The sequence below is a fragment of the Nicotiana tabacum genome, chromosome 12, assembly GCF_000715075.1.
Source record: "Nicotiana tabacum cultivar K326 chromosome 12, ASM71507v2, whole genome shotgun sequence".
NCBI lineage: Eukaryota > Viridiplantae > Streptophyta > Magnoliopsida > Solanales > Solanaceae > Nicotiana > Nicotiana tabacum.
Genome location: NC_134091.1, coordinates 130,040,232 through 130,064,393, shown reverse-complemented (window position 1 = coordinate 130,064,393; position 24,162 = coordinate 130,040,232). Strand labels below are relative to the sequence as shown.

Below are 24,162 nucleotides of genomic sequence, written 5' to 3'. Positions count from 1 at the left end.
CTCCTTCAATATAGTAAGTAAAATAAATGCCCGGCCCTATAAGGCTCGGTACGTGTAACTGCTCTACATAGTAGGCTTGCTCATAGGCGCTCGGCCATACTAGGCTCTGTATCTTGCCAATCCTGGGCTCGCTCATAGGCGCCCAGACACAGTAGGCTCGGTATATATAACTTACCATTTGATCAGAGGTTGCCCAATAAGGGCCTGCCCACTGATTATAGCTCGATGGTGGCAAAAATACTGTAATACAGTATATATATAGACCCTCTGCTCTCTTAACTGGAAGAAGACAATACTCAATTGAATATAAAGTCCCTATAAGGGAGAATATTGTAACTTATGAGACTAGGATAATATATATAAATTCGGGAGTATGAACTTCTCTTTATGCCCCGTTATCAAACACATGTAGCTACGAGATCATGCCAAAATGAAGGAAGGTCTTAGCCTTAACATACCTTATCACAATCTTTCCAACCACCAAGTTGAACTCGCCTCGTCGCACCTTAATCTACAACAATGATAATAATATTATCATTAAGTTACGAAAGGTACAACTATCGCACAACGAACGACAAGCTTATTTTGTATTAAAACATGCAGCATCTCCCATATAATCTTTACTTCCTCCAAATTCAAGATAACACCAACAATATAAGAACGCAACAATAACAATCTATATACATTATTTTTCATCCTTATATATACCACAAAATACTACAAAACAACCCAACACACCCCAATGTCTTCATATACAAAACGACCACCGTAGTAGTGTCAAACATCCTGAAAATATTACGACGAACGACTAGCCCACCACCCTGCATTTATGTGGTGTTTCTCCACACCCTTACTCCTCCAAAACTCTACAAAATAGTAGCAAAAAACGCAGCCCAATAGCAACACAAAACAATCCACAAAACAGTCTGCTACAAGTGAATAACTCGAACTCACGACTTCCGATCACCGTCCCGTGAGTTCTTACAAATATAGAACGACTTACTATGCATCTACAGAAAAAGAAAATGGATGAAAGAGAGCAGTAAACTTACCTTATTTGTTGGATAACTCAGCTCCTATCTTTGTTCTTCAAACTCTAGGCTTTACCTCCAATTAGAACTTGAAAGGTAGAGAAAATCAATTGGGGTTTATGGGCAATTTTTGGGAGGATTTTTATAGAGATTATATCTGGTTATTTTGACCTATTATCAGTCTAATATATTAAGGGGATAGGCCTTTAAAAATGCCTCTTTGGACGACCCGAATTGACCCATTTTTGGATTCTCGTTTAAGCAAGTAGGTGACACTCTGCGTAGTCTCGCAAAAATGCCCATATCTCTCTACTCCGATATCGTATTGACAAATGGTTTAATGCATTGGAAAATAGAATCATAGATCTTTAATTTTATGTTTTAAACATCCCATAAATCTAATTATATTGGGAGAAAATTGCAGTTACATTTGACCCAAAGTTTCAGTAAAACTTATGAACGTAGCTTTTGATAACTTTCATCGACCTTTGTTCCACCACTCGCTTGACTTCAAAACATAATACACGGCTATAATACAACTAACATAACTCATAACATAATCTCCTTATCATGTTAAACACCCTGGTCTCACCCCAAAATTACATGCTATAATATTCCCAACTTGTCGACTTTCGACGAAATATTATTTTCTTCAATTCCTTTAGCTTCTGAATCTTCCAACCCTCTTTGTACTTGTTGTTCATGATCTTCAATATTTGTAACTTCTGAGGTAACATAATTAACTTAATTTATATATTTTCAAAGATGATCTCATTTTTGGTCCTACATTAGTTTTGATCACGACACTGTTTTACGTACGAAAATATGGGGTGTAATAATTTATTAGACCAAAGGGGATCACGACAAACTCATATTGCCCATGGTGAGATCTAAACGTTGTTTTTTCAATGTCTTTCTCATGCATTCTGAATTGATGATATCCTGACCTAAGGTCCAACTTAGAAAAATACTCAGCCCCTCCTAATTCATCTAGTAATTTTTCAATTATAGGAATAGGAAACTTATCTTTGACACTGTGGTTAGTTAGTTATCTATAATCAATGCATAGACTCAATGTTCCATCATTCTTCTTAACCATGACTATAGGAGAAGAGTAAAGACTTACACTAGGTTTGATTACCCCTGCGTCCACCGTCTTTTGTATCATTCGTTCAATTTTATTCTTCTGCAAAACTGGGTATCGATAAGGTCTGACGTTTACTGGAGGTGTTCCCTCCTTCAGAATTATTTTGTGATCATGGCTTCTATGGGGGTGACAACTCAGTAGGAGTTGAAAACACTGTCGAGTATTGGTTTAACACGCCCTGCAAATCACCAGGTATCTCTACTTGCTGCGAGTTGAGTCAGGCCTTAGATGTGTCCCTTGATTGTACATGTGCTACAACCATCATACTAAGTCCCGCTGATTTGTGCAATAACCTTTCCATTCTACTGTTATTAATCATTATTGACCCCCAGGTTGGCTGCCCCTCAATGAGACCTTCCTTCCTCCTATCTAGAATTCCATTTTAAGAAGTTTGAAATACCATATTATGTCTCATAATGTAATAAGCCATTGAATCCCTAAAACTACATCAGCCCCTCCCAAAGGCATTACTAACATGTCTGCCTTGAACTCTACACCTTGCATTTTCCATGAACTCCCCTGCTCGTGTAAGATGTTACATTCCGTACTTTTGTACGTTGGGTTTATCATAAGATAATCGACATAAGTTCAAGGACAAGACTATTTTTGAGGTTATAAGTATTTATGCTATTTCAAATAAGTGATAAGTAAGTATCGTGAAGGTCAGAGGGTAAACAAATCAAAGAAAGTGAGTTTCGTTGATGTTTGATATTTTAATAGTAATACTTTAGGATGAGGATTTGTGGACAATTACAAGGTGACAAGGATGTCACCACATGGCTACATAGCAAGGAGCAACAAGTGACTAATACAAATTATCATGTTGGTGGCATCTTTATAGTCAATTTATTAGTGATAAAGTCATGACTTTAATTATGTGGGCACATGGACATAAATAGAGCAATTTTTCACTTAAGATCTCATTTTAGTGATATGGAATTGAACAAACTAGGGCTGCTCTCTATGGAGCTTAGACAAAAAAAAACAAACAGAGGGGTTAGTCACAATAGGTATACATTTGTTTGGTTATTTCGAACTCGTGCTATCGTTAAGCCGGAAGTAGTTCGAGATTGAGGCGTAGAAGAGATTGTTCACAAATACAAGTAGGAAGTTGATATTAAAGCTATGTTAAGGTTATCTCTTCTTTCTTTTTGGCATGATCCATATGATACAAACGAAACGAGAACGCACAACTTTCATAAATGACTCTATTCATAGAAGTACTAGAGGTCTCACAAAAATACGTAGTTGATAAAGTTTATCCGAAGGAATATTGATCTTATGACATTTCGAGAGATCTTATTGACTTAATTCTTATGAATTGTATTCATTTATATATGTACATTGACCCATGACCAGATGGCGTTATATACGCGTATATTATATGTATATGGATATGGGAAAATGTTATGGCGTTATATACACACCACCACCTGATAAGTTGGTATACGTTGATGATTTTGCCCACAAATGCTGAGATGATATGATGGGATGCTCTCAGAGGCTTGATGATGTTATGTACGCATAGACCTATGTATTATATGATATTTATACGCATATGCATGACATTATAAATATTTCATGATTTACAGAGCTATCCATACTTACAGGTTGAGTCCTTTATTCCATGTTTCTTTCATGTCCTTTTTATACTGATTTACATGCCTTACATACTCAATATATTATTCGTATTGACGGCCCGTGTGTATTCATATTTTAAGTACGATGGATCACTGATATAGCGTTTTCCCACTTACAATTATACATTACGAGTTGTGACCATGTTGGCCTATGATGGTTACAGAAAGAATGAGTTTAGCCAACTCGACCTATGCATGTTCTAGTTTTGGTCGAACGATCATGAGTTACAGAGTGGTTCGCCCGCGCCAGTAAGGCACTGGGTGCCAGCCACGCCCCCTAGGTTTGGGGAGTGACATAACTATGCACTTTGCTACCATTTGCAACAACCACTGAAAAAGTGGAGTAGTTTCCAACTTACACCCCAACTTCTTGGCTATGGATAAGCACGCGAAGTTGAGTGTTGACCCCGAATCAACCAAGACATGCACCATCTTACCTTTAACCCCTCCTCTCACCCTCATAGTTCTATAATCCATTGTACCATCCAAATCATGGACATACATTTGAGGTTGTAAGGCAGATTCTTCAAAATTCTCTTCCTCCACACTATCCTCCAGTTGCCACTCTTCCCCTTCCCATCTACTTCTAAAAGGTACAATTGTTTTCTCTTCTTGCAGGCATGCTTAGGAGAGTATTTCTCATCACACTAGTAACATAAGCCTTATGCTCTTCTTTCATCCATCTTAGTAGTTGACAGTTTCCTAGAGTATTTGACTTCAGGTTGATTAGGAACCCTGCCCCCTCATCCTTTATGGCTGTCATTGTTCACGTGCTGAGAATAGTTCCTCGATTGCCATGAAGAATTGGGGCTAGGAAGCAATGGTCTGGAACTCCTAATAGCCACTTGGTTATGTTCTCTTTGCAACTTCAAGGATTATTTTGCTAATCTAGCCAAGCTATAAGCCTTCATAAGAGTTCTTGGTGCTAGCATACGTACCTGCACTTCAATGTTTGGCCTCAACCCATTCAAGAAGCAACTAATCGAGCACTCCACAATCAATTCCACTTGATTTATTATCCCATTGAATTTGTCCAAAAATTCTTGCACTATTCCTGTCTGCTTCAATTCCACTAGCTCCGCCATCGGATCATCATACAAATTGTCACCAAGGCTTAGCTGTAAAGCTCGCACATAGTCATTCCAGTTAGGCATCCTGCCTATTCTGGCTTTCATCAATGATTTGTGCCACTGTAACGCCCGACCTTCCAAATTAATGGCGGCTAGTCGTACCTTAGATTCCTCCATAGTTTCGTCAACCTCAAAGAATTGCTCACACCTGTAAATCCATCCATCCAAATCATCACCCCTAAATTTAGGAAATTCCACCCTAGAATATCTCATTCCAAATGGGTTATTATTACCATGACCGTGATTTCCCCCATTTTCTACCGGAGCTCCGGCAACCACCCTAAGGTTGGTTGTCATAGCCGTAATGAATTGACAGATTTCACCCAACGCGTCCTCCTACCTTTCCCCCCATTTCTCGAACCTTTTCATCATGTTTCTCCACCATGGAACGAATTTGCTCACAGAGCTAATCCAATTCCCATCAGACTTCGTCGTTTCTGGTCATCGTCTCCGACATAGTTTCACCTAAGATCGTCGCTCTGATACCAATGTTATGTACCTAGTTGAATTAAGTACAAATCTGTAAACCTAAAGAGCCAATTGAGAGAATAACTCTTGAACAATCTACAACTACACTGTTCTTGAAGAACTAAGAACACAAAGAAAGATTAGAGAGAGAGAAATGTTATTGTATTAAGTATGAATAGCTATTATAACTGAGCTTCTTCCCTTATATTCTCTAGTCGAGATTCTCTTCTAACTAAATGTCAGCTCCCCCCTAACTAACATTGTCTAACCGCCTAACTAACTTTTCCCCCTGAAATGACTACTATGCCCTTCCCCTATTAAGAGACTCGTAACAAATTGATGGATTATATGTTGTTGAAATTTCACCACAAATGCAGAGCCAGACTTTGATCACAATTGTGGAGGTATAAAAACTTGCGGCTCACCATTTAGAGAAGAAGACTTCTTGATATGTGGAAGACTTGCGGACCACTACTAGATATGAGAGTTTCTCTACGCATTTTCTGATTATATTTTGGTCTTATGGAGACTCCTATTTATAGTTATAGGGGAAGAGAGTTTGTGCAAACTTTTTTCCTCCAATGATTGGTGTACTTGAATCATCAAACCTATCACCAATGCTAGTGATAAGATTGCACGTGATTGCTTGAACCATATCATTTGAGTACTTATCTACATTTAATTGGTTCTTATTTTGACTAACACGCTACAACACTTGCGCACATGGCATTATTTTATTGGTCATTTATTTGACTAGGCATGCCATGTCCTTTGACACATGACATAGACTTTCGACTAATGGAGCGCGTTCATCATTTGAAAACCAACTCAATGGACTAGCTCGAATTTGAACTTTTAGTTAAATCCATATTTTGGATTAAATAATTTAATCTAGACTTAGTGTCAATATTTTACAAACCTAATAATTAAGCCCAAATTATGTATGGACTAAATTCAATGAATTTCTCGTGTCTACAATAGTAAAAGTGCCATATGAAATAAAATAGAGAGTGCAAATTTGTAGATTAAAAGCTGTTTAAACTGTTTGATAATATTATATGTACAACCACAACAACCACCACCCGGTAAAATCCTACAGGTGGGGTTTGGGGAGAGTAGTGTATACGCAAACCTTACCTCTACCCCGAAGGAGTAGAGAGGTTGTTTTCGATGAACCCCCGGCTCAAGAAGACGAAAAGAGATAATAGATCAGTAACATCAACAGAAGCTAGAAAGTTAATACCAGCATCGTAAGAACCAGAAAATATATGGGAAAGAAATAACAATAACCAGTAACAAAGGTATGGTACTAAGAAAATGGAAAATAGTACGAACACAACATGAACCACTAGCAGTCTAGGACAGAACACTGTCAAACTAGCCTCGCACCCGGCACAAAGTAGAAAAATGCTCAACTACCTCCTAATCTTCAACCCTAATGCTCCACCTACGCACCTTCCTATCAAGGGTCATGTCCTCGAAAATCTGAAGTCGCGCCATGTCACGCCTGCTCTACTCTCCCCAATACTTCTTAAGCCGCCTTCTACCTCTTCGCATACCCGCTAAAGCCAACCGCTCACAACTCCTTATATGTGTAAAATATTTTTAAAGTATTTGAACAAAATGTAGTCAACTTAAATAATATAACAATATCTTAAAATAGGATGAAAATCATTTACATCCCTCAAGTTTGCTTTAAAAATCAAACTCTTCCTCCAACTTTGAACAATTATCATTCTACTCCTCATATCAAAGGTGACTCCTTAAAATGCCTATTTTACCCTCTACAATTTTTATCTCTTATTTTTATTCTTTAATATAATGATATTTTTTTATTTTAATTTATGTTATCGACTTACCTATACCTATAGATAAATTAAAAAAACTTTTTCGAAACCCAAAAGAGTGAGAAGTAGTAGCCAACCATATAAGTTAATGATGTTCAATAGTGAAATAAATGAGAAAAATAAAAAATTACAATAAATAATTTACTCGTATCTGTAATTTTATTAATAACAATCAAAACTCAATCTATTTACAAAATTGAGAATAAAACAGAGTGAAAAATTTATAAATTATACAATGCAGGTAATAAAAAAAATAATGGGCGTAAAATAGAGGTAGATTTTATAATAAATTTGCAAAAATTATCTATTTACACTTTACATGAACTTAAATTATAATTTAGAAAAAATCTAGTAATAACAATCAAAACACAAAATTTATATACACATAGAGAATAATAAGAATAATGGAACTTAAAATCACACACACATCGACATAAATTATATGCATATTAATATACATAATATTAAAATAATAATAAAGTAGCAATACATTTTGTAATAAATTCATAATATAATTATTTTATATACTCCCTCCATTTTAATTTAAGTGAACTTATTTCCTTTTTAGTCCACGCGAAAAAGAATGACTAATTTTTCTATTTGGAAATAATTTATATTTATGCAATAATTTATAACCACACAAAATATATGTGCCTTATTTTATACCATAAGTTCAAAAGTCTTATCTCTTTTTTTAAACTTTGTGCCGAGTCAAATGTGTTCACAGATCTAGAATAATGTGGAGAGTTGAAAATATCAATGTTAAAATAGACCTTGCGTAGGATGAAAGGATGAAAATTATTTAAAGTTGGAGAATGAGTTTAACTTTTAGAGTAAATTTGGGGGAGTTAAATAATTTTCATCCATAAAAAATATCTAAATAATATAAACAAAGTATTACATATAGAAAGAGTTGAAAATATGAAGGTAATATAGACATTGCCTAGTATAAAATGATTGAAAATGATAATTGTTCAAAGTTGTAGTTAAACTTATTCACCCCTTAAAATATGCAACATACTCGTTTTTGTTGATAAAATTGAGGGTGAGGCGCTTCGAATTGATTAGTGATCGGTGGGCGCTGGGTTTCAGTCAGTCAGCAGATTGCGGCAGTTTGGCATGTATAGAAGAAACGGCGGAATATATGAGGGAAGCGCACAGGAAAATTCTGGAATTCAAGGGACAAATTCTTCATCTGGGGTCAATCACTCTTCACCCTCTCTAATCGTAAGTTCTCCTAAACGTTTATGCAATATATATATATAGAGAGAGAAGCATGTTTGGTGAATGTACAATTTATGAAAGATTGATGATAATATCAGCGAATTCATATGAATTGGGTAGTTTTACGCTAGCTGCCGAAGCTACATGTCTTAAAGGGTGGTCAATTCGTCGAAAACTTACACCGGGTATATGTAAAATATTAGGTTTTAGAGTTATATAAGGTATACTGAATTGTCGGTGAATTTTTCACTTCTTTCAAGTTTGAATTTCTAGCTTCGCCACTGACTGCAACCCTCCTCTTTTATTCGGCCGGCTTGAGCCGGCAACGTGTCGCTATGGCGGAGTTTTACTTTAAGTGCTATGCTTTCTAGGAGTTTCTTTAGCCCCATTAGTGATTTGTATGCTAGTAGGGAATGTAGAGAATTTCTAATACTTTTCATTTTTGTTTTTTTACTTTGTACAATGATGGTTTAAGATGAATTTAAATGGGGAACATGATCAATGGGGATTCATATAGCTAATCTCTACTTGTTTGGTATTGAGGCGTCTTGGAAAACGGTTTTATGAATTTTTTGAGTGTTATAGTTTGATACTAATGTGTATGTGTTGGTAAGGCTTAGAGCAAGTGACATGTAAGGATTAAGAGTTGGGATATTTGTAAAGAAAATAAAATCCGCTCATAAGTGAGGAACAATTTTTCCCCTTTCAGTGGAATTTTTTTTCCTTTGGAAAATATTTTTCCGTAACCAAACACCAGAAACACCATAAATGACTTTTTCAAGAAAAATATTTTCCTTCATTGGTTCTATTCTCTGTTTAGTCATTGTTATGCCTTGTAAAACATGTGTCTAGAAATGTACCGTTAACTGTTGAATGCATGATACGCTTTCGAAGTGTACTAATACTTAGTGGATTTCTGGCTGTACTAATATACATGAGCCTTAAAAGTGCAAATTATGTAATTTTTGGTGAATGTGTCTCAATTCATGCATATTCAGTTGAGTTTCGGTAAAAAGATAATCCCACAATTTGGAGCGAGTTACCTGCTGAAAACCATTCTTCTTCCCATAATGATAATTCTAATATTTGTTATACACCATTTTGTGACGATCATCGAAAGTGTTGATGAATAATTAGTGCATGTAGTTTTGTGCATAACTTCTACCATAAGTGCTGGTGAATATCCCTGAATATATTATTCCTGCTATTTATCGGCTTGTTATGAACAAGAATCACCATCATTTGCAGCTGCTCTAGTCACCACCAGTGATACTTGGGAAGATGGGAACTTTTATAATTTCATCATGTTTTTCGTTGAATTGAAGTGGTAGAGTTATAAGTGGGTGTACAGCCCTTGACTTTCCTATCAGCAGCATTAGTTCCTCTGGTATTTGTATATATCTTTAGTTGGTATTGAAGTGGTGGAGTGATAAGTGGGCGTGTAGTTTGCATCTTTCATATCAGCAGCATTAGTTCCTTTGGTCTTAGTATATATCTTTAGTTTTTATGACATAATGGTATTACCTTTTGTTGCCCGAATCGATTGGACAATCGGAGTAACTCAATTTTTTTGTTAAAATGGTTCCATGAGATTACATTACAAACGTGACCTGGTCTAGGCAAAACGTTAATACTTGCAATCCTCAAATAATGCTGATAATCTATGATTCTCTCGTTGTTGTCTTCCTTTTTCTTGTAACCTTTTTTACAGACTTGAGTCCATCTATTGCTGAGTATTTCAGGAATGTCTGCTAAGCTGAAACTAAAAGGGGGAGCGAAATGAGTAGTGTTACTCATGAGAGTGCAGAAATGAGCAATGGCATGAAGAACCAAGAGAATCATAAACAGCAACTGTCCAGAGATGTTATGCTGGGAGAGTTATGGACAGATGGACTGCTTTGTGCCTTTGAATTTGTCCGTGGCCAACTGAAGACAAATGAATCAAGATCCACTTTTAAAAATCACTCCGCACGACGTTATGCTGCCAGGGAAACTAAAAAGCCACCACTATCTAAATGTCGAGTGAGTTATTCCTCACCCCAAGATGTCGACAAGGATCAGTTTATAGAACCTTATTGTACAGAGTCTGGATATGTTGACATCGAGAACCCACATGGCCAAGGTTATCAACAAGATTATCCTTATAATCCCCGAGAAAGGTCTTCTGGTAGTTACTGGATACCAATAGGCTGGGCTAGAATATCTGAGCTGCTTCAAACAGTGCATATTGATACAGATTGGGCCTCTCAGCCTGTTGAGCTTACCGATGAGGAAGATGATGTCACTGTAGCAGATGTTGCAGCTCCATACTGGGAACGCCCGGTTGGACCAACTTGGTGGTGTCATGTAGCTGCCGGTCACCCTTTCGTCAATGCATGGTTGAACAATGCTCAGTGGCTACATCCTGCCATAAGTATTGCCTTGCGAGATGAAAGTAAGCTGATTAGTGAACGTATGAAGCACCTTCTCTATGAGGTATTTCGCTTGTATACGTTTATACTCGAGCATGCTATACCGCTAACAACCTCGGGAAGATTAAACCTTCTTTTGGCTCCTAATAGCAACATGATCTCTAACCTATTGCATAATCTGCCTGGGTATTCTGGTTTTTTCCTTCCTTTTTAATTTTTAGGATGTAGAACTTTATAAGGATTAAAACTGCATCAGGAAGTACACCATTGGTCCTTAAAATGACCTAGAGGAGAATTTGTTCTTGATAACTTTGAAAAACCTGGAAAAAAGAAATGCAAGTAATGGTGTTTTATGCTACAAAATTATATCACTGACCAGCCACTTCTACTTCTAGGCCTTCTAGTAGGCTGCTCAGAAGAAGCACCAAAAGATGCTCAGACAAGCCCAATGTTACTTACTACCTACATTGGTAGGTACATATTCCATGTATAAATGGCTCTTTATGACATTGCAACTGGGATAGAAGGAGAGGACCGAATATAGACAGTCCGTAATGGGATCTTATCTCTGCTAAATGGCATGTTTAAGGTGATCTGACACCGGTTCTTAAGATCATTGAGATTAGAGCTTCTGTCTGTTAACCTGGCAACCAGTCATTTGATTTTGTAAACCATTTTCTCTCCACAATTTGACGTTTTTGAAAAATGGACTTTGGGTTGAATTCAACCTCAAAAGCTAGCTTATGAGGTGAGGATTGCCCAAGGCCATATAAGGAAATAAACAGCTCATTCCCTAAGCCATTTGTGGCATTCTGACACTCCTCCGCATAGCCAAGGTTGGACACTCTTGGAGCGTGGATAATATAACTTGGGGGCCCAACATTAGGTAAACAAAGAATAGAGATGGGTCTGACTCTAATACCATGTTAATGGATCTTGTGCGTAACTCAACCCTAAAAACTAGCTCATATGGTAAAGATTGCCTAAGACCATATAAGGAGACAATAACTCATTCTTTCTACCAATTTAGGACATTCTAACTCCTCTTCTCACACCTAGTTCTGGACATTTAGAGCATGAACAATATAACATGGATGAGGCCCAACATTGAGTAAACAAAAAATAGAGATGAGTTTCTGATATCACGTTAAGAAAATGGATTCTGGGCCTAACTCAATCCCAAAATTTGGCTTATATATTGTCACTTATTTACAAAGGACATCATTAAGAGCCACTGTCTCTATCAACTCAAATAGCATCATCCCACAAAAGTTCTTTATGTTTTGTCCGAGGTATTCATGAATCTTCTTTTATTATTTTCAATTTTGTTTGTGAGAACTCTGCTAAGAACACCAAGGATATAGAAAGAGTATATTTTGAACAAAAAGCTATGGAGGAAAAAGAAGGAAAAAGGCGAGCTATGACAGACAGCATTTTGCTTTTTCTAAACGTTTATTTAAATATTTTGGCTCTTTGTTGAGGTTTAAATTTGGACCTGAGAGTTCTGGTAGCCTAAATACATGCAGAGAATCATGGATAGTTTGTAAAAGGAAAATCAAATATCTGTGTACTACGGTGATTATTATATTTCCATGTGAAAACTATGTCCACAGATTTGAGCTTCTATAACCTTTCACTTCTTGCGGTTTTGGGCTCAGGTGCCAGTTAGAGTGGCTGGTGGACTACTATTTGAGCTCTTGGGGCAGTCAGTTGGTGATCCTTTTGTTGAAGAAGATGATATACCAGTTGTTTTACGATCGTGGCAAGCACACAATTTCTTGTTAACTGCATTGCATGTTAAAGGATCTGCAACAAATATCAACGTGTTAGGTATTGCAGAAGTTCAGGTTTGTCAATGATTATGTAGCAAGCTATCCTTCTGCCTATCATCTGTTTGACATTACTGGAGAGTGGAGACAATGTAATGCTTGGATTGTTTAATTATAGATTTCTCATAGTTTAATGATATGGTGCATAGGAGCTACTCGCGGCGGGGTCTTGTAATGTCCCACGAACAATTCATGAGGTTGTAGCACTCCTAACTTGTCGCTTGGCCCGGTGGGATGACAGGTGTCAGTTTTCTCTTTTTACATGTTCTATTGTGTTTCAGATCTCATTATGTTAAAATTTTTCCGCTTATTCTGACTGCATATTCTAGCAAACCAGGGACCTCATGTTCATTATATCCTTATTTGCCAGAATCTTTTGAATTCATCTGATTTCAAACCATATTATATTCCTTGTCAAATACAAAATGCTTGAAGCAGGTTGAAAAAGGAGGTATTACTGATCAACGCAATAGCTTTGACTCTACAGAAAATATGTTTTTTCTATATTTCTTGCTTTTTGAGGGGTTTGTAAGCCTTTTTGCATAGGTTCCCTTTTAAGGATCACTTTTTTTAATTACATTTTTTTTTCTATTCAATTTTCTTCTTTTGTTTTTTTTTTTCTTCCGGGGGTATGGCGTTGTGCATGGAGGTTTTGGTTTTGGGGATAAAAACAAAGGAGTCTCGCTTTTGGATTTCGTGAAAACTTTTGAGTTGGTGATAGTCAATTTGAGTTTCCCGAAGAAGGAAGAGCACTTGGTGACCTTCCGCCTGGCTAAGACTCAAATAGATTACTTACTCCCTAGGAAGGATGATAGAGTTCTTTGTAAGGGCTGCAAGTTTATCCCAGAGTGAGAATCTTACAATCCAACATAAAACTCTAGGCGATGGATTTAGAGATTAAGACAAAGAGGAAAAAGAAGGCTTTGTGCGATAGGCTTAGGATCAAGTGGGGTGGCTTGACTACCGCTAGAGCTTAGGAGTTGGGGGAGAAGTTGATGGCGATGGGGGCTTGGGGAATAGTGTGGATGCAAGCAGTATGTGGGATCGGACAACTAGTTATATTAGGGAAGCAGTCAAGGGGTAATGCTGGGGGACATCGAGAGGATTAGTGGTAGAACGGCCAAGGAGGTCGCTTATGCGAATTTACTGGAGTGCAAAGACGAGGAAGATAAACAGACACATAGGGGGAGGTATAAGGTTGCGAAGTTAGTGGTATACGGCGGCGAAGACAACAACATTTGAACGTTTATATATAGAGCTTGAGGACAAAGGCAGGGATAAGAAACTCTACATGCTAGCTAAGGCGAGAGAATGGAGGGACCGAGACCTAGATCAAGTAAAGTGCATCAAAGACGAGCAAGAAAAAGTATTGGCGGAAGACACATATTAGACGAAGATGACAGATATACTTCCATACACTCTTGAATGAAGAAATGAACATAAATATTGTGCTGGGCAACACTCCGAGAGGCATCGAGATTGTGGGTGGTGTAGGCATGTAAAGGTTGTGAAGGTTGAGGGGGTTATGCGTAAGATAAGCAGGAAAGAGCGGCCGGGCCACACGAGATCACGATGGAATTTTGAAAGAGCGCGGGAAGGGAGGTCTGGAGTGTCTTACTGGTTATTTAATGTCATTTTTATGACGGCAAAAATGCCCGAAGAATGGAGATGGAGCCCAATGATTCTGTTGTACAAGAACAAGGATGATATTCAAAATTGCGACAACTATAGGAGTATCAAGCTACTGAGCCATACCACGAAGATTTGGAAGATAATGGTGGAGATGAGGGTTAGGAGGGGGTGTGTCTATTTCCAAGAATGAGTTTGAATTCATGCTGGGGCGATCGACTACAGAAGCCATTCATCTTGTAAGGAGATTGGTGGAACATTATTGGGAAAAGGAGAGGGACTTACATATAGTGTTCATCAACCTAGAAAAAGCATACGGTAAAGTCCCAAAGGAGGTTCTGTGGAGATGTTTGGAGGCTAGAGGTGTACATGTCGCATATACTAGGGCGATTAAGGACATGTACGACGGAGCCAAGACTCGTGTAAGGACAATGAGAGTAGACTCGGGCACTTTCCAGTCATGATCTACGTTGTGCGGACTCTTCATTTTTTATGCCGAACCCGTGTCGACACGACACTAGACGGGTGCGGGTGCGGGATATGTTTGGGATTCGATCAACCAACTTCGGATACTTTGACCGGAGTCCACGGACAAGTTTTGGGGAAAAATTGAGATTTTTATTCTCAAAATAAAAGATAAAATAGATTTAAGACATGGGAAATGGCATACCTTCAATATTATAGTCCCTTTGTCTCATATTCGTTGCTACAACTTTTTGATGTTTTTCCATCTCAGGGAAACGACATCTTTCTTGTTATTTTTCTTTCTTTAGATGGTATGTATCAATTATATTAAACGTCTTCAGTAAATACAAGTTATCCAGAGTAAATAGGAGTGGATCAAGATGTGAACTTCAGTGCTTTGGATGGGAACAACTCCTACCATCTGAGCAATCCTGTTCGTGACATAAACCGTATATTTATACTTGTATAAATCGTAGGTGACACTGCTAGGCAGTGACAATTTTTGGTTTTTCTTTTTTCGTAAGATTTATTTAAACTTCTGTACTTAGTACAATGCCATTTGTTTCCTTCCTGTCCCATCCATCTACTTTCTTTGACCTTTATGTTTCATGCTACTTAACTTTGTCTAAAGATTGTAAAATTTACTGTTTGTTTCCAATTGCTTCAAATTGTCGATTGCTTTTGCCTCTGCATTTATGGTTCACAGCTGAAACCTATAACTTCCTCACTTTGGATTAAAGTTGCTTGGAATTTATGATTGTGGATTTTTTTCAACTATCTAATACGCATTTGTTTAGGTTATTTCGGAAGTATATTTTTGGGGCAGCTGATGAAGCTGAACTAAAGTTCATGAACAGGTTTTCCCTCTCATGACTATGGACTGTTTTGCGATGAAACGGAAGTTACATTGCACTTGGTTTAGTTACTCGTATCCATTATTAACTTATGAAGCAAACCCTGTTGGACAGGAGAACACATGAAGATATGCACTTGTTCCGTATAATTTTGAATCAAGAAATTAGAAGGCTTTCAACACAGGTACCTTTAGTTTCATGGTTGTAGGAAATTGATCCCTCAGAGCATAAAAAATGTGCTTATTCTGATTGATGCCAAAGCCAATTAGAAAAAGAGAAATGTAGAAAAGCAATTAACATTCTAAGAAAGCTTGTCTCGCTGTGAGACTCTTCCTCCTGAGTCTTAGCACAACACTTTGATTGGTGGTGAAAAGTACAACAAAGACAATTCAAACATTTGAAAATAAGTCTAACACTATACATGTCATTCAGGTATTCTCTACTAGTTCCCTTGATTTATTCAAGGTATAGGAATATCTATGAACTTCATTTTTATATTTGAGAGGATTTTGTATTTCAGACTACTGTTTAAAAGCATGTTATATGTCGGACTTGGACCAATATGTTATTTCTCTTTTTCTTCAAGGTTATACGAGTAAAATGGTCTTTACATGCAAGAGAGGAGATTGTAGTCGAGCTTCTCCAACATCTGAGGGGAAATGCTGCAAGGAGTTTGCTTCAAGGAATACTAAAAAGTACAAGACAAATGATTGAAGAGCAAGAAGCGGTTCGCGGTCGCTTATTTACAATTCAGGATGTCATGCAGAGTACCGTCCGTGCATGGTTACAGGTGCCATAAGTTTGTTATCATATGATAAATTCTATTCCAAATACGTGATTTAAGTTGAAAGTTCCACAGCACAACTTTAAGTGGTTATCTTTGATTTTGATATGCAGCTTCGAGTGAAGTTCTTTCCATATGTGGTGTTATTAATTCATAGAAATATCAGTAGTAAAGATCTACTATAACTTAATAAAACTATCACCAGACTTAACTTCACTCTTGAATCATCTGCTAGACCAACAGGCCCAAGAAATAAAAGAACAAAAATAAAAAATATTAATGGTTGTGAAGGTGTATATAAATGAAGCTGAAACCTATAAACACTTTGTTTCTTCATTTCTTCTCTGGGGGGATGTTAGTCAACCGACGACCAACTCAGTGAGCACATTTGAGCGGTGGTTCGCTTACATATCAGACATTTCCTCTGACGTGTATTAGGAGTGTTCATCTTTATTTGACAGTAATTTTCATGTACTTCTATTGAGCTTTTACTCCGAACCTCTTTTAACTTCAGGATCAGAGCCTTCGTGTCCAACATAATCTAGGTGTATTTGGAGGCTGTGGACTTGTTCTTTCTATTATCACCGGGCTCTTTGGGATAAATGTGGATGGAATTCCTGGAAATGGGGGTTCCCCATATGCATTTGCCTTCTTCTCGCTCGCTCTTGTCTTGCTAGGAGCTGTGTTGATTGCTATTGGATTGATCTATCTTGGATTGAAAAAACCAGTCATCGAGGAGCAGGTCGAGGTTAGAAGACTAGAGTTGCAAGAACTCGTCAAGATGTTCCAGCACGAAGCTGAATCGCATGCTCAGGTTCGAAAGGATGCTTCAGAAGCTAAGATGCCAGCCGGTGCTGCAGGCATATTATCAGATGGAGACAAATATGTCTTAATTAGTTGATCTAAACATTTTTTGTCTAAGTACTGCATCATGATGAAAACTTCGGAAAGATTTTGTATGTTGTCACTAGTGGTAAAAGGGGAAAAAGAAACACCATGCTTCTTAACTGTATTGACAGATTAGTTTTTACATATGTTGCGCGGACTCTTTAAAAGTAATGCCGTACCCGTGTCATATCCTCCGAAAATCCATTGCTTTTGGAACATCATCTAACAATATTTTTGAAAGTTCGAGCAATATAGGTTTTTACAACTTGACATCTATACAGTGACACCCTATGTTATTAAATTAACATGCGACCTCTAAAACTAGAGAGATGACTAGACATACTACATAATAGCTACTAGAAATTCACACCCAAGGGTGCGTGGCCTGGTGGTCAATGAAGTGGTCAATGAATTGAGTGAGAATCGTGAGGTCTTAGGTTTAAATCTAACGGAAGCAAAATTACTAAGTGATTTTTTCCCATCTATCCAAGCTTTGGTGGATAAAGTTACCTGATACCTATTGCTTGGTACCTATTACTGGTGGGAGGTGACAGGTACCCTGTGAAATTAATCGAGGTGCGTGCAAGTTAGCTCGGACATCACGGTTATAAAAAAAATAGCAACTAGAAATCCATTGCCTATTGGAGAATGGAGATGCAACATCCACAACTGACATTTTCATATGCCAATTTTCTGCACAATTAGGTAGATTATTCCTCGAATAAGGAATTTAGTATAACCATCTTAAGAGAATCTGCATCAATGTCCAATTGAATTGCAGGATGTAGTACATATTGGATAATCACCTGCTCCATCCATCTTTTTTATTTAATTCTTTTAGTATTTTCTATCTGATCCAAAATAATCGATTTTTTCAAAATTCAAGGAGCTATTAATCTTTTCTTTCCAAAGGTTTTAATTGATTTTCAAGAAGTCTTTACAACTTTCTATGAGTGACAACTTGTTTGGATAGTTGTTACCTATTATATTGTATTGTATTGTTACTTTAAATATAATATTTTGATTGTTATTTAATTTTTATTATATCATATTGTTAAATTGGTCGTTATGTAACGATGAAATATTCCATTTTATATAACGACTGATTTGGTGTGATCGCTTATTTTTCTTCTTCTCATTTTGTCCTTAATAATAATTATATTTTACCTTATTCTTTTTTTTATCAACTCTACCTCGTATCATGCTTTTTCTTTATTATATTATAAGTTTATCCTTCAAATTATTGGTGTGTGAAATTATGAAACAATGGAAAATGATTCAATCTATTCAAACGTTGTAGTCATCAAAACAATATTGTACAATACTATATAATATGATATGATACATTATGATACAATACACAACAACCATCCTAACAAGTATGAATTTGAGAAGAAGTAAAAGTTAATATAGTCAATAATATACTCAATTAATGTGTTGTAAGAATTTGAGAAGTAAAGTCAATTATAGTCTATACTCCCTCCGGTCCACAATAAGTGACCGTTTTACCTTTTTATTTTGGTCCAAAATAAGTGTCTATTTACAAGAAGGAATTATTTTTATTTTTTCAAAATTTGCCCTTATTTACATATTCCAATGTGTCGAGGTAACAATTAATTAATATTAATTTAGTGAATACATCTTTTTTTCTCTACGAGTTCGTATTTCTTTAATGTGTGTGCTGTGGATCGAGGGAGTAATATACTTAATTAATGTTCCAAAGTATAACGACGACAACAATAAAAAACCAATGTAATTCTACAAATAGGTTCTGCTGATTTTATCCCTACATTACGAAGGTAAACCCTCAGGCTCGAAGAAAACATGAAATGAAAAGAAGCAAAGAGTGAGCATTACTTTACGCACGTCCCTTCTCCATTCAAAATTCAAAGGGCACACCTGTCATTTCATCTCAACCTTCCTTTCTTCTCCAACAAAAAACCTACATTACTAATTAGGGGCGAGCATCGATCGGTTCCGTCCGGGTGTGAATGTTATCGGTTCGACATATCAGTTATCGATTTATAAATATGCTAAACCGATAACCAAACCGATAATATATTGGTTGTCGGTTATCGATCCTTATCGGTTTACCCGATAAGAATAAAAAATATCCAAAAAAATTCATGTTTTTATTATAGAAATCGTGGGTATAACCCAATAATATTTTATCGGTTCGAGTTATCGATTGTACCCAATATATGCCCAGCCCTGTTAATAATAACCCCCAAATGGCCAAATATTCCTGAAACTTCCCTCAAAAGTCTCTCTAATTTACCATCAAGGGTATTTCAGTCACTTTCTAATACTTAATCTCTCACCCGAAATAGTCAAACTTTTTTTCTCTAGGAGTTCGTATTTCCCTAATGTGTGTGATGTGTATCGAGGGAGTAATATACTTAATTAATGTTCCAAAGTATAACGACGATAACAATAAAAAACCAATATAATTTTACAAATAGGTTCTGCTGATTTTATCCCTACATTACGAAGGTAAACCCTCAGGCTCGAAGAAAACATGAAAGGAAAAGAAGCAAGAGTGAGCATTACTTTACGCACGTCCCTTCTCCATTCAAAATTCAAAGGGCACACCTGTCATTTCATCTCAACCTTCCTGTCTTCTCCAACAAAAAACCTACATTAATAATTAGGGGCGGGCATCGATCGGTTCCGTCCGAGTGTGAATATTATCGGTTCGACATATCGGTTGTCGGTTTATAAATATGCTAAACCGATAACCGAACCGATAATATATTGGTTGTCGGTTATCGATCCTTATCGGTTCGGTTATCGGTTTACCCGATAAGAATAAAAAATATCCAAAAAAATTTATGTTTTTATTATAGAAATCGTGATCATACCCAATAACTCGATATCTATAACCCAATAACATTTTATCGATTCGAGTTATCGATTATACCCTATATATGTCCAGCCCCGTTAATAATAACCCCCAAATGGCCAAATATTCCTGAAATTTCCCTCAAAAGTCTCTCTAGTTTACCATCAAGGGTATTTCAGTCACTTCCTAATACTTAATCTCTCACCCGAAATAGTCAAGCTTCCTTGTTACACCGCCTTCAGAATATTTTTCCTATTTTTCTGCGAAATTGGAGAAAACAAAATAAATATAAAAATACAGAAAAGCCCCAAAAAAAACTTACCAAACCCTAATTTCTCACTCCGAAACAAACCTTCCTTAGACTTTTCCCCCCTCTATTTCTCTAGAACTTTTTTCCATCATCGTCACGCTCTTTCTCAGATCTGATAAACCGACGTCACGCGCCGAGATCTGGGTGACACGCGCGGAGATCAGGAGGGTACGACAAGTATGGTGGTAATGAATGGAAGGCCTATGAAGCGGTTGAAGAGGAGAGTCACGGCGGACCTCAACGACTTTCTCACGTTCCCTGACGTCGGAAATATCGCCGGTGGTAGTAGCGAACCGTTTAGGACGACGGTAAAGGCTTTTTTGTCGAAGCACGCGCTCTTACCGCCGCCTTCTTCGCTGTTTCCTCACCTGCTGACGTGGCAGATCCTCTTCCGCGTCGGCGACCTCACCAACGACGTCGGCGACGACGACTCTTCTCCGGCAGTCGTCTGCCTCGATGTAATCGAAGAAGACGTCGCCAGATCTAGATCCGTTTATTGCGACCAGTGCCGAGTCGTTGGTTGGAGCAGTAATCCGGTTTGTGCAAAGCGTTTTCACTTTATTATTAAGCGAGACGGAAATTCAATCGGCGGTTATAACAAGCCGTGTGCCGGCTGTGGTGAAGCCCTTCACTTATCTGAGTCTAGGTGCAAATCATGTAATCATGTTATGACTACAGAAGATGTTGAAGATTGGATGTACCATCAGTTGGAAGATAACAGTCATCTTCTGCATGCTGTGATCCATTCCAATGGCTATGGGCATCTTCTCAGGGTAAACGGCAGAGAAGGTGGCTCCAGGTTGCTTTCTGGTAACAATATAATGAATTTCTGGGATCGACTTTGTAAAGTTATTGGAGCTAGAAAAATCAGTGTGATGGATGTGTCGAAGAAGTATGGTTTGGAGTTACGTCTACTACATTCCCTTACAAAAGGTCATCCATGGTATAGTGAATGGGGTTATCAGTTTGGTGCTGGTAGTTTTGGTTTGACTCAAAATGCTTATAAACAAGCTGTAGAGAACCTTTCTTCTCTGCCCTTGACCATATTTTTATCTCAAGGAAGGAAACCTCGAACGCGTTTGCAGGATTTGATTTCGTTTTATCAGTCATTGTCGGAAGGTGAACTTGTAAATATTAGAGACCTGTTTGTTTTCTTGACTAGTTCCATTCGTGATGCCCGCAAATCTGCATTGGGGGCTGGTGATAATGCCACTTGTAAGAAGCGCAAACTTTGCGACTCCAAGTCCAAGGTCTTATGTGCTTGGACCAGTAATGATGTTTTACGTGTTGAAGAAGCAATGTTCAGAGTACTACGAGCTGTCTCTGGGTCTAATTGGGTCAGCTGGCGTGCTCTTAGGGGTGCGGTCTGTAAAGCTGGACCTCCGGAACTACTTGATTGTTGCTTAAAGGAGCTCAATGGGAAGCAGGCAGCCGATGGGATGGTTGTCAACGCCCGCTGTGTTAATGGTTCTGGTGCTATGGAGTATAAACTTGAGCGTGGCAACCCAATGGTTAATGTGAATACAAATGAGAACAGATTGCCTTGCGCTCCAAACTTCCCATCTGAGGAACATCTGCGTCGAGATTTGAAGTACTTGTATGAGTGCATGCTAAACCCGCAGACAATGTTAAATCATATTCCTTTAACCAAAAGGGAAGTTGCAGTTCGCTCGGCTAGAATTGTTCTTGATTGCAAGCAATTTATGAAAGAATATCAACCTGAGAGATTCTTGCCTATCCCAAAATCAGATGCTATCCAGCTGTTATGTGAGGTGGACATTATGGAACAATCTGATGTGCATTCCAGAAACCCTCCTCCAGAATTGATGATTCTGCCCTCGGATGCTACTATTTCTGACTTGAAAGCGGAGGCAACGAGGACATTTCAAGATGTATACTTGATGTTTAGAAGATTCCAAGCTGATGAGTTAGTTGGGTACAGCGGGCTGAAAGAAGCCACTCAGGTCAAACTCCTTTTAGGATCTGCTGAGTTTGTAACAGTCCGGGGAAAATTCCTTGGGAAAAATGCACTGAGCAGGTATAGAATGGAAAGGGGAGTCGAGAGATGGACAGTAGATTGCTTCTGTGGAGCAAAGGATGATGATGGGGAGAGGATGTTGGCTTGTGATGTCTGCGGTGTTTGGCAGCATACCAGATGTGCGGGCATACCCGACCTGGATGCTGTTCCTGCGAGGTTCATTTGCCTCAGGTGCAGGTGTGTTAGTCAGACGACAAATACAAGCGGGAATTGCAAGGATGAATCAGTTGCTGGGGGCGCTCGTGGTGGTTTAGGAAAGAGCTTGACTAATGCTGTCTGAAGTGCGCTGAGTTTTTTTCTTTAGCTGTATATGTTTCTGTTTTTTCAGGTCTGATAGAATATGTACATACAGGCCAGGCCAAAAGAGAAAAAAATATCATCAGCGCACTCTGGCCATTTTCCCCCAGCTAATGACTAGTTTTATCCCTTTCCTCGTATCATTTTTGTACATATTCTTCAGACTGCTGAGCTATGATCTAACTTTATTATTTAAAAAGAAAGGTGCATGTTTAAGGGGAAAAAACCCTATTACTTTGTGTCTAATTTTTTCAGAGGTATTATTTACTTTGTTAAATGGTAAAAGTGATATGCTCAATGCAAGGTTCACGTAATTACAGCTTACATAATCTTATTCAGTTCTATCTTCTTCACTTATACTTACCATACGGCAAATTCAAATTGACACAGAACTAGAAATATTGTAAGAAAAGTTCAGGTAGACATCGGCATAGTATCAGTAAGGGATAGAACAAAATTGAGAGTATAACATGGAATAGTACTCTACAGAATTTGAAGAAGATAGTAATCAGTAAGAGATTAAACAAGATTGATGATATATCATCAAATTGTTTGGGCAACATAAGCTCAGAGGTAACCTACATTTACTATGGATAACCTGAATGTGGATATAGAAACCCAACTCTTGACTGAAAAATCATACCAGTTTCCTGCCTGAACCAGTATTGTGAAGAGCGTGAAGCGAGAAGTGAAGCGCTCGCTTTTTTGAAGTGAAGCGGAATTAAGAAAAATATTAAAATAAATATTGCATAGACAACACATGTTACACATGTAACTGCCAATACTAAAAAAATTGGCAGTGAGACTAAAAACAAAAGATGATGAACTGAAGGGAAAAAAAAATTGGTAGCATTTCGCTGCAATTTTAAGGACTTAAAACGAAAATAAGAAGAAGAGAATGAGAAAAAGAATAAGAGCTGAAGGGGAAAAAAATTGGTAGGCTATTTTAAGCACTGAGAAGAAGAAGAAGAAGAAAACATACCTGGGCTTGAAAATTGAAACCCTAGTCGCTGCAAACATACCTGGGCTTTAAAAATGAAACACTAGTCGCTGCTTGCTCTGCTGCTCGCTGATTTTGTAAAAAAAGACTCGCTTTTTTATTTATCAGTGACTTAAAAGACAAAAGCGAGCGCTTCCGTCGCTTCTTGCTTCGCTAATGCTTCTCGCTTTTTAGGCAAAAGCGGACGCTTCAACCTACCTGCTACGCTTCACCCTACAGAAGCGACACAGTGGCCGCCTCGCTTCGCTTCACGCTTAAAGCGCTGAAGCAAGCGCTTTTCACAACACTGGCCTGAACTACACTGATAAAGTTTATCTAGTTACAAGGT

At 37.7% G+C, this 24,162-nt stretch overlaps 2 protein-coding genes across 2 annotated transcripts; both read left to right on the top strand.

The window, feature by feature from the left end:
* The first annotated feature begins 8,177 nt into the window (after positions 1-8,177).
* Positions 8,178-17,518, top strand: LOC107810784 (uncharacterized). The gene is made up of 8 exons (XM_016635612.2): positions 8,178-8,490; positions 10,230-10,962; positions 12,557-12,745; positions 12,877-12,968; positions 15,619-15,678; positions 15,790-15,859; positions 16,262-16,465; positions 16,974-17,518. The coding sequence occupies exons 2-8, from the start codon at positions 10,267-10,269 to the stop codon at positions 17,358-17,360; spliced, it is 1,698 nt and encodes a 565-aa protein (XP_016491098.2). The 5' UTR covers positions 8,178-8,490; positions 10,230-10,266; the 3' UTR covers positions 17,361-17,518.
* A 2,845-nt stretch (positions 17,519-20,363) lies between these two features.
* LOC107810785 (PHD finger protein At1g33420-like) lies at positions 20,364-23,037 on the top strand. The gene has a single exon (XM_016635613.2). It carries the CDS (start codon positions 20,679-20,681, stop codon positions 22,815-22,817), a length of 2,139 nt encoding a protein of 712 aa, XP_016491099.1. The 5' UTR covers positions 20,364-20,678; the 3' UTR covers positions 22,818-23,037.
* Positions 23,038-24,162: the final 1,125 nt, after the last annotated feature.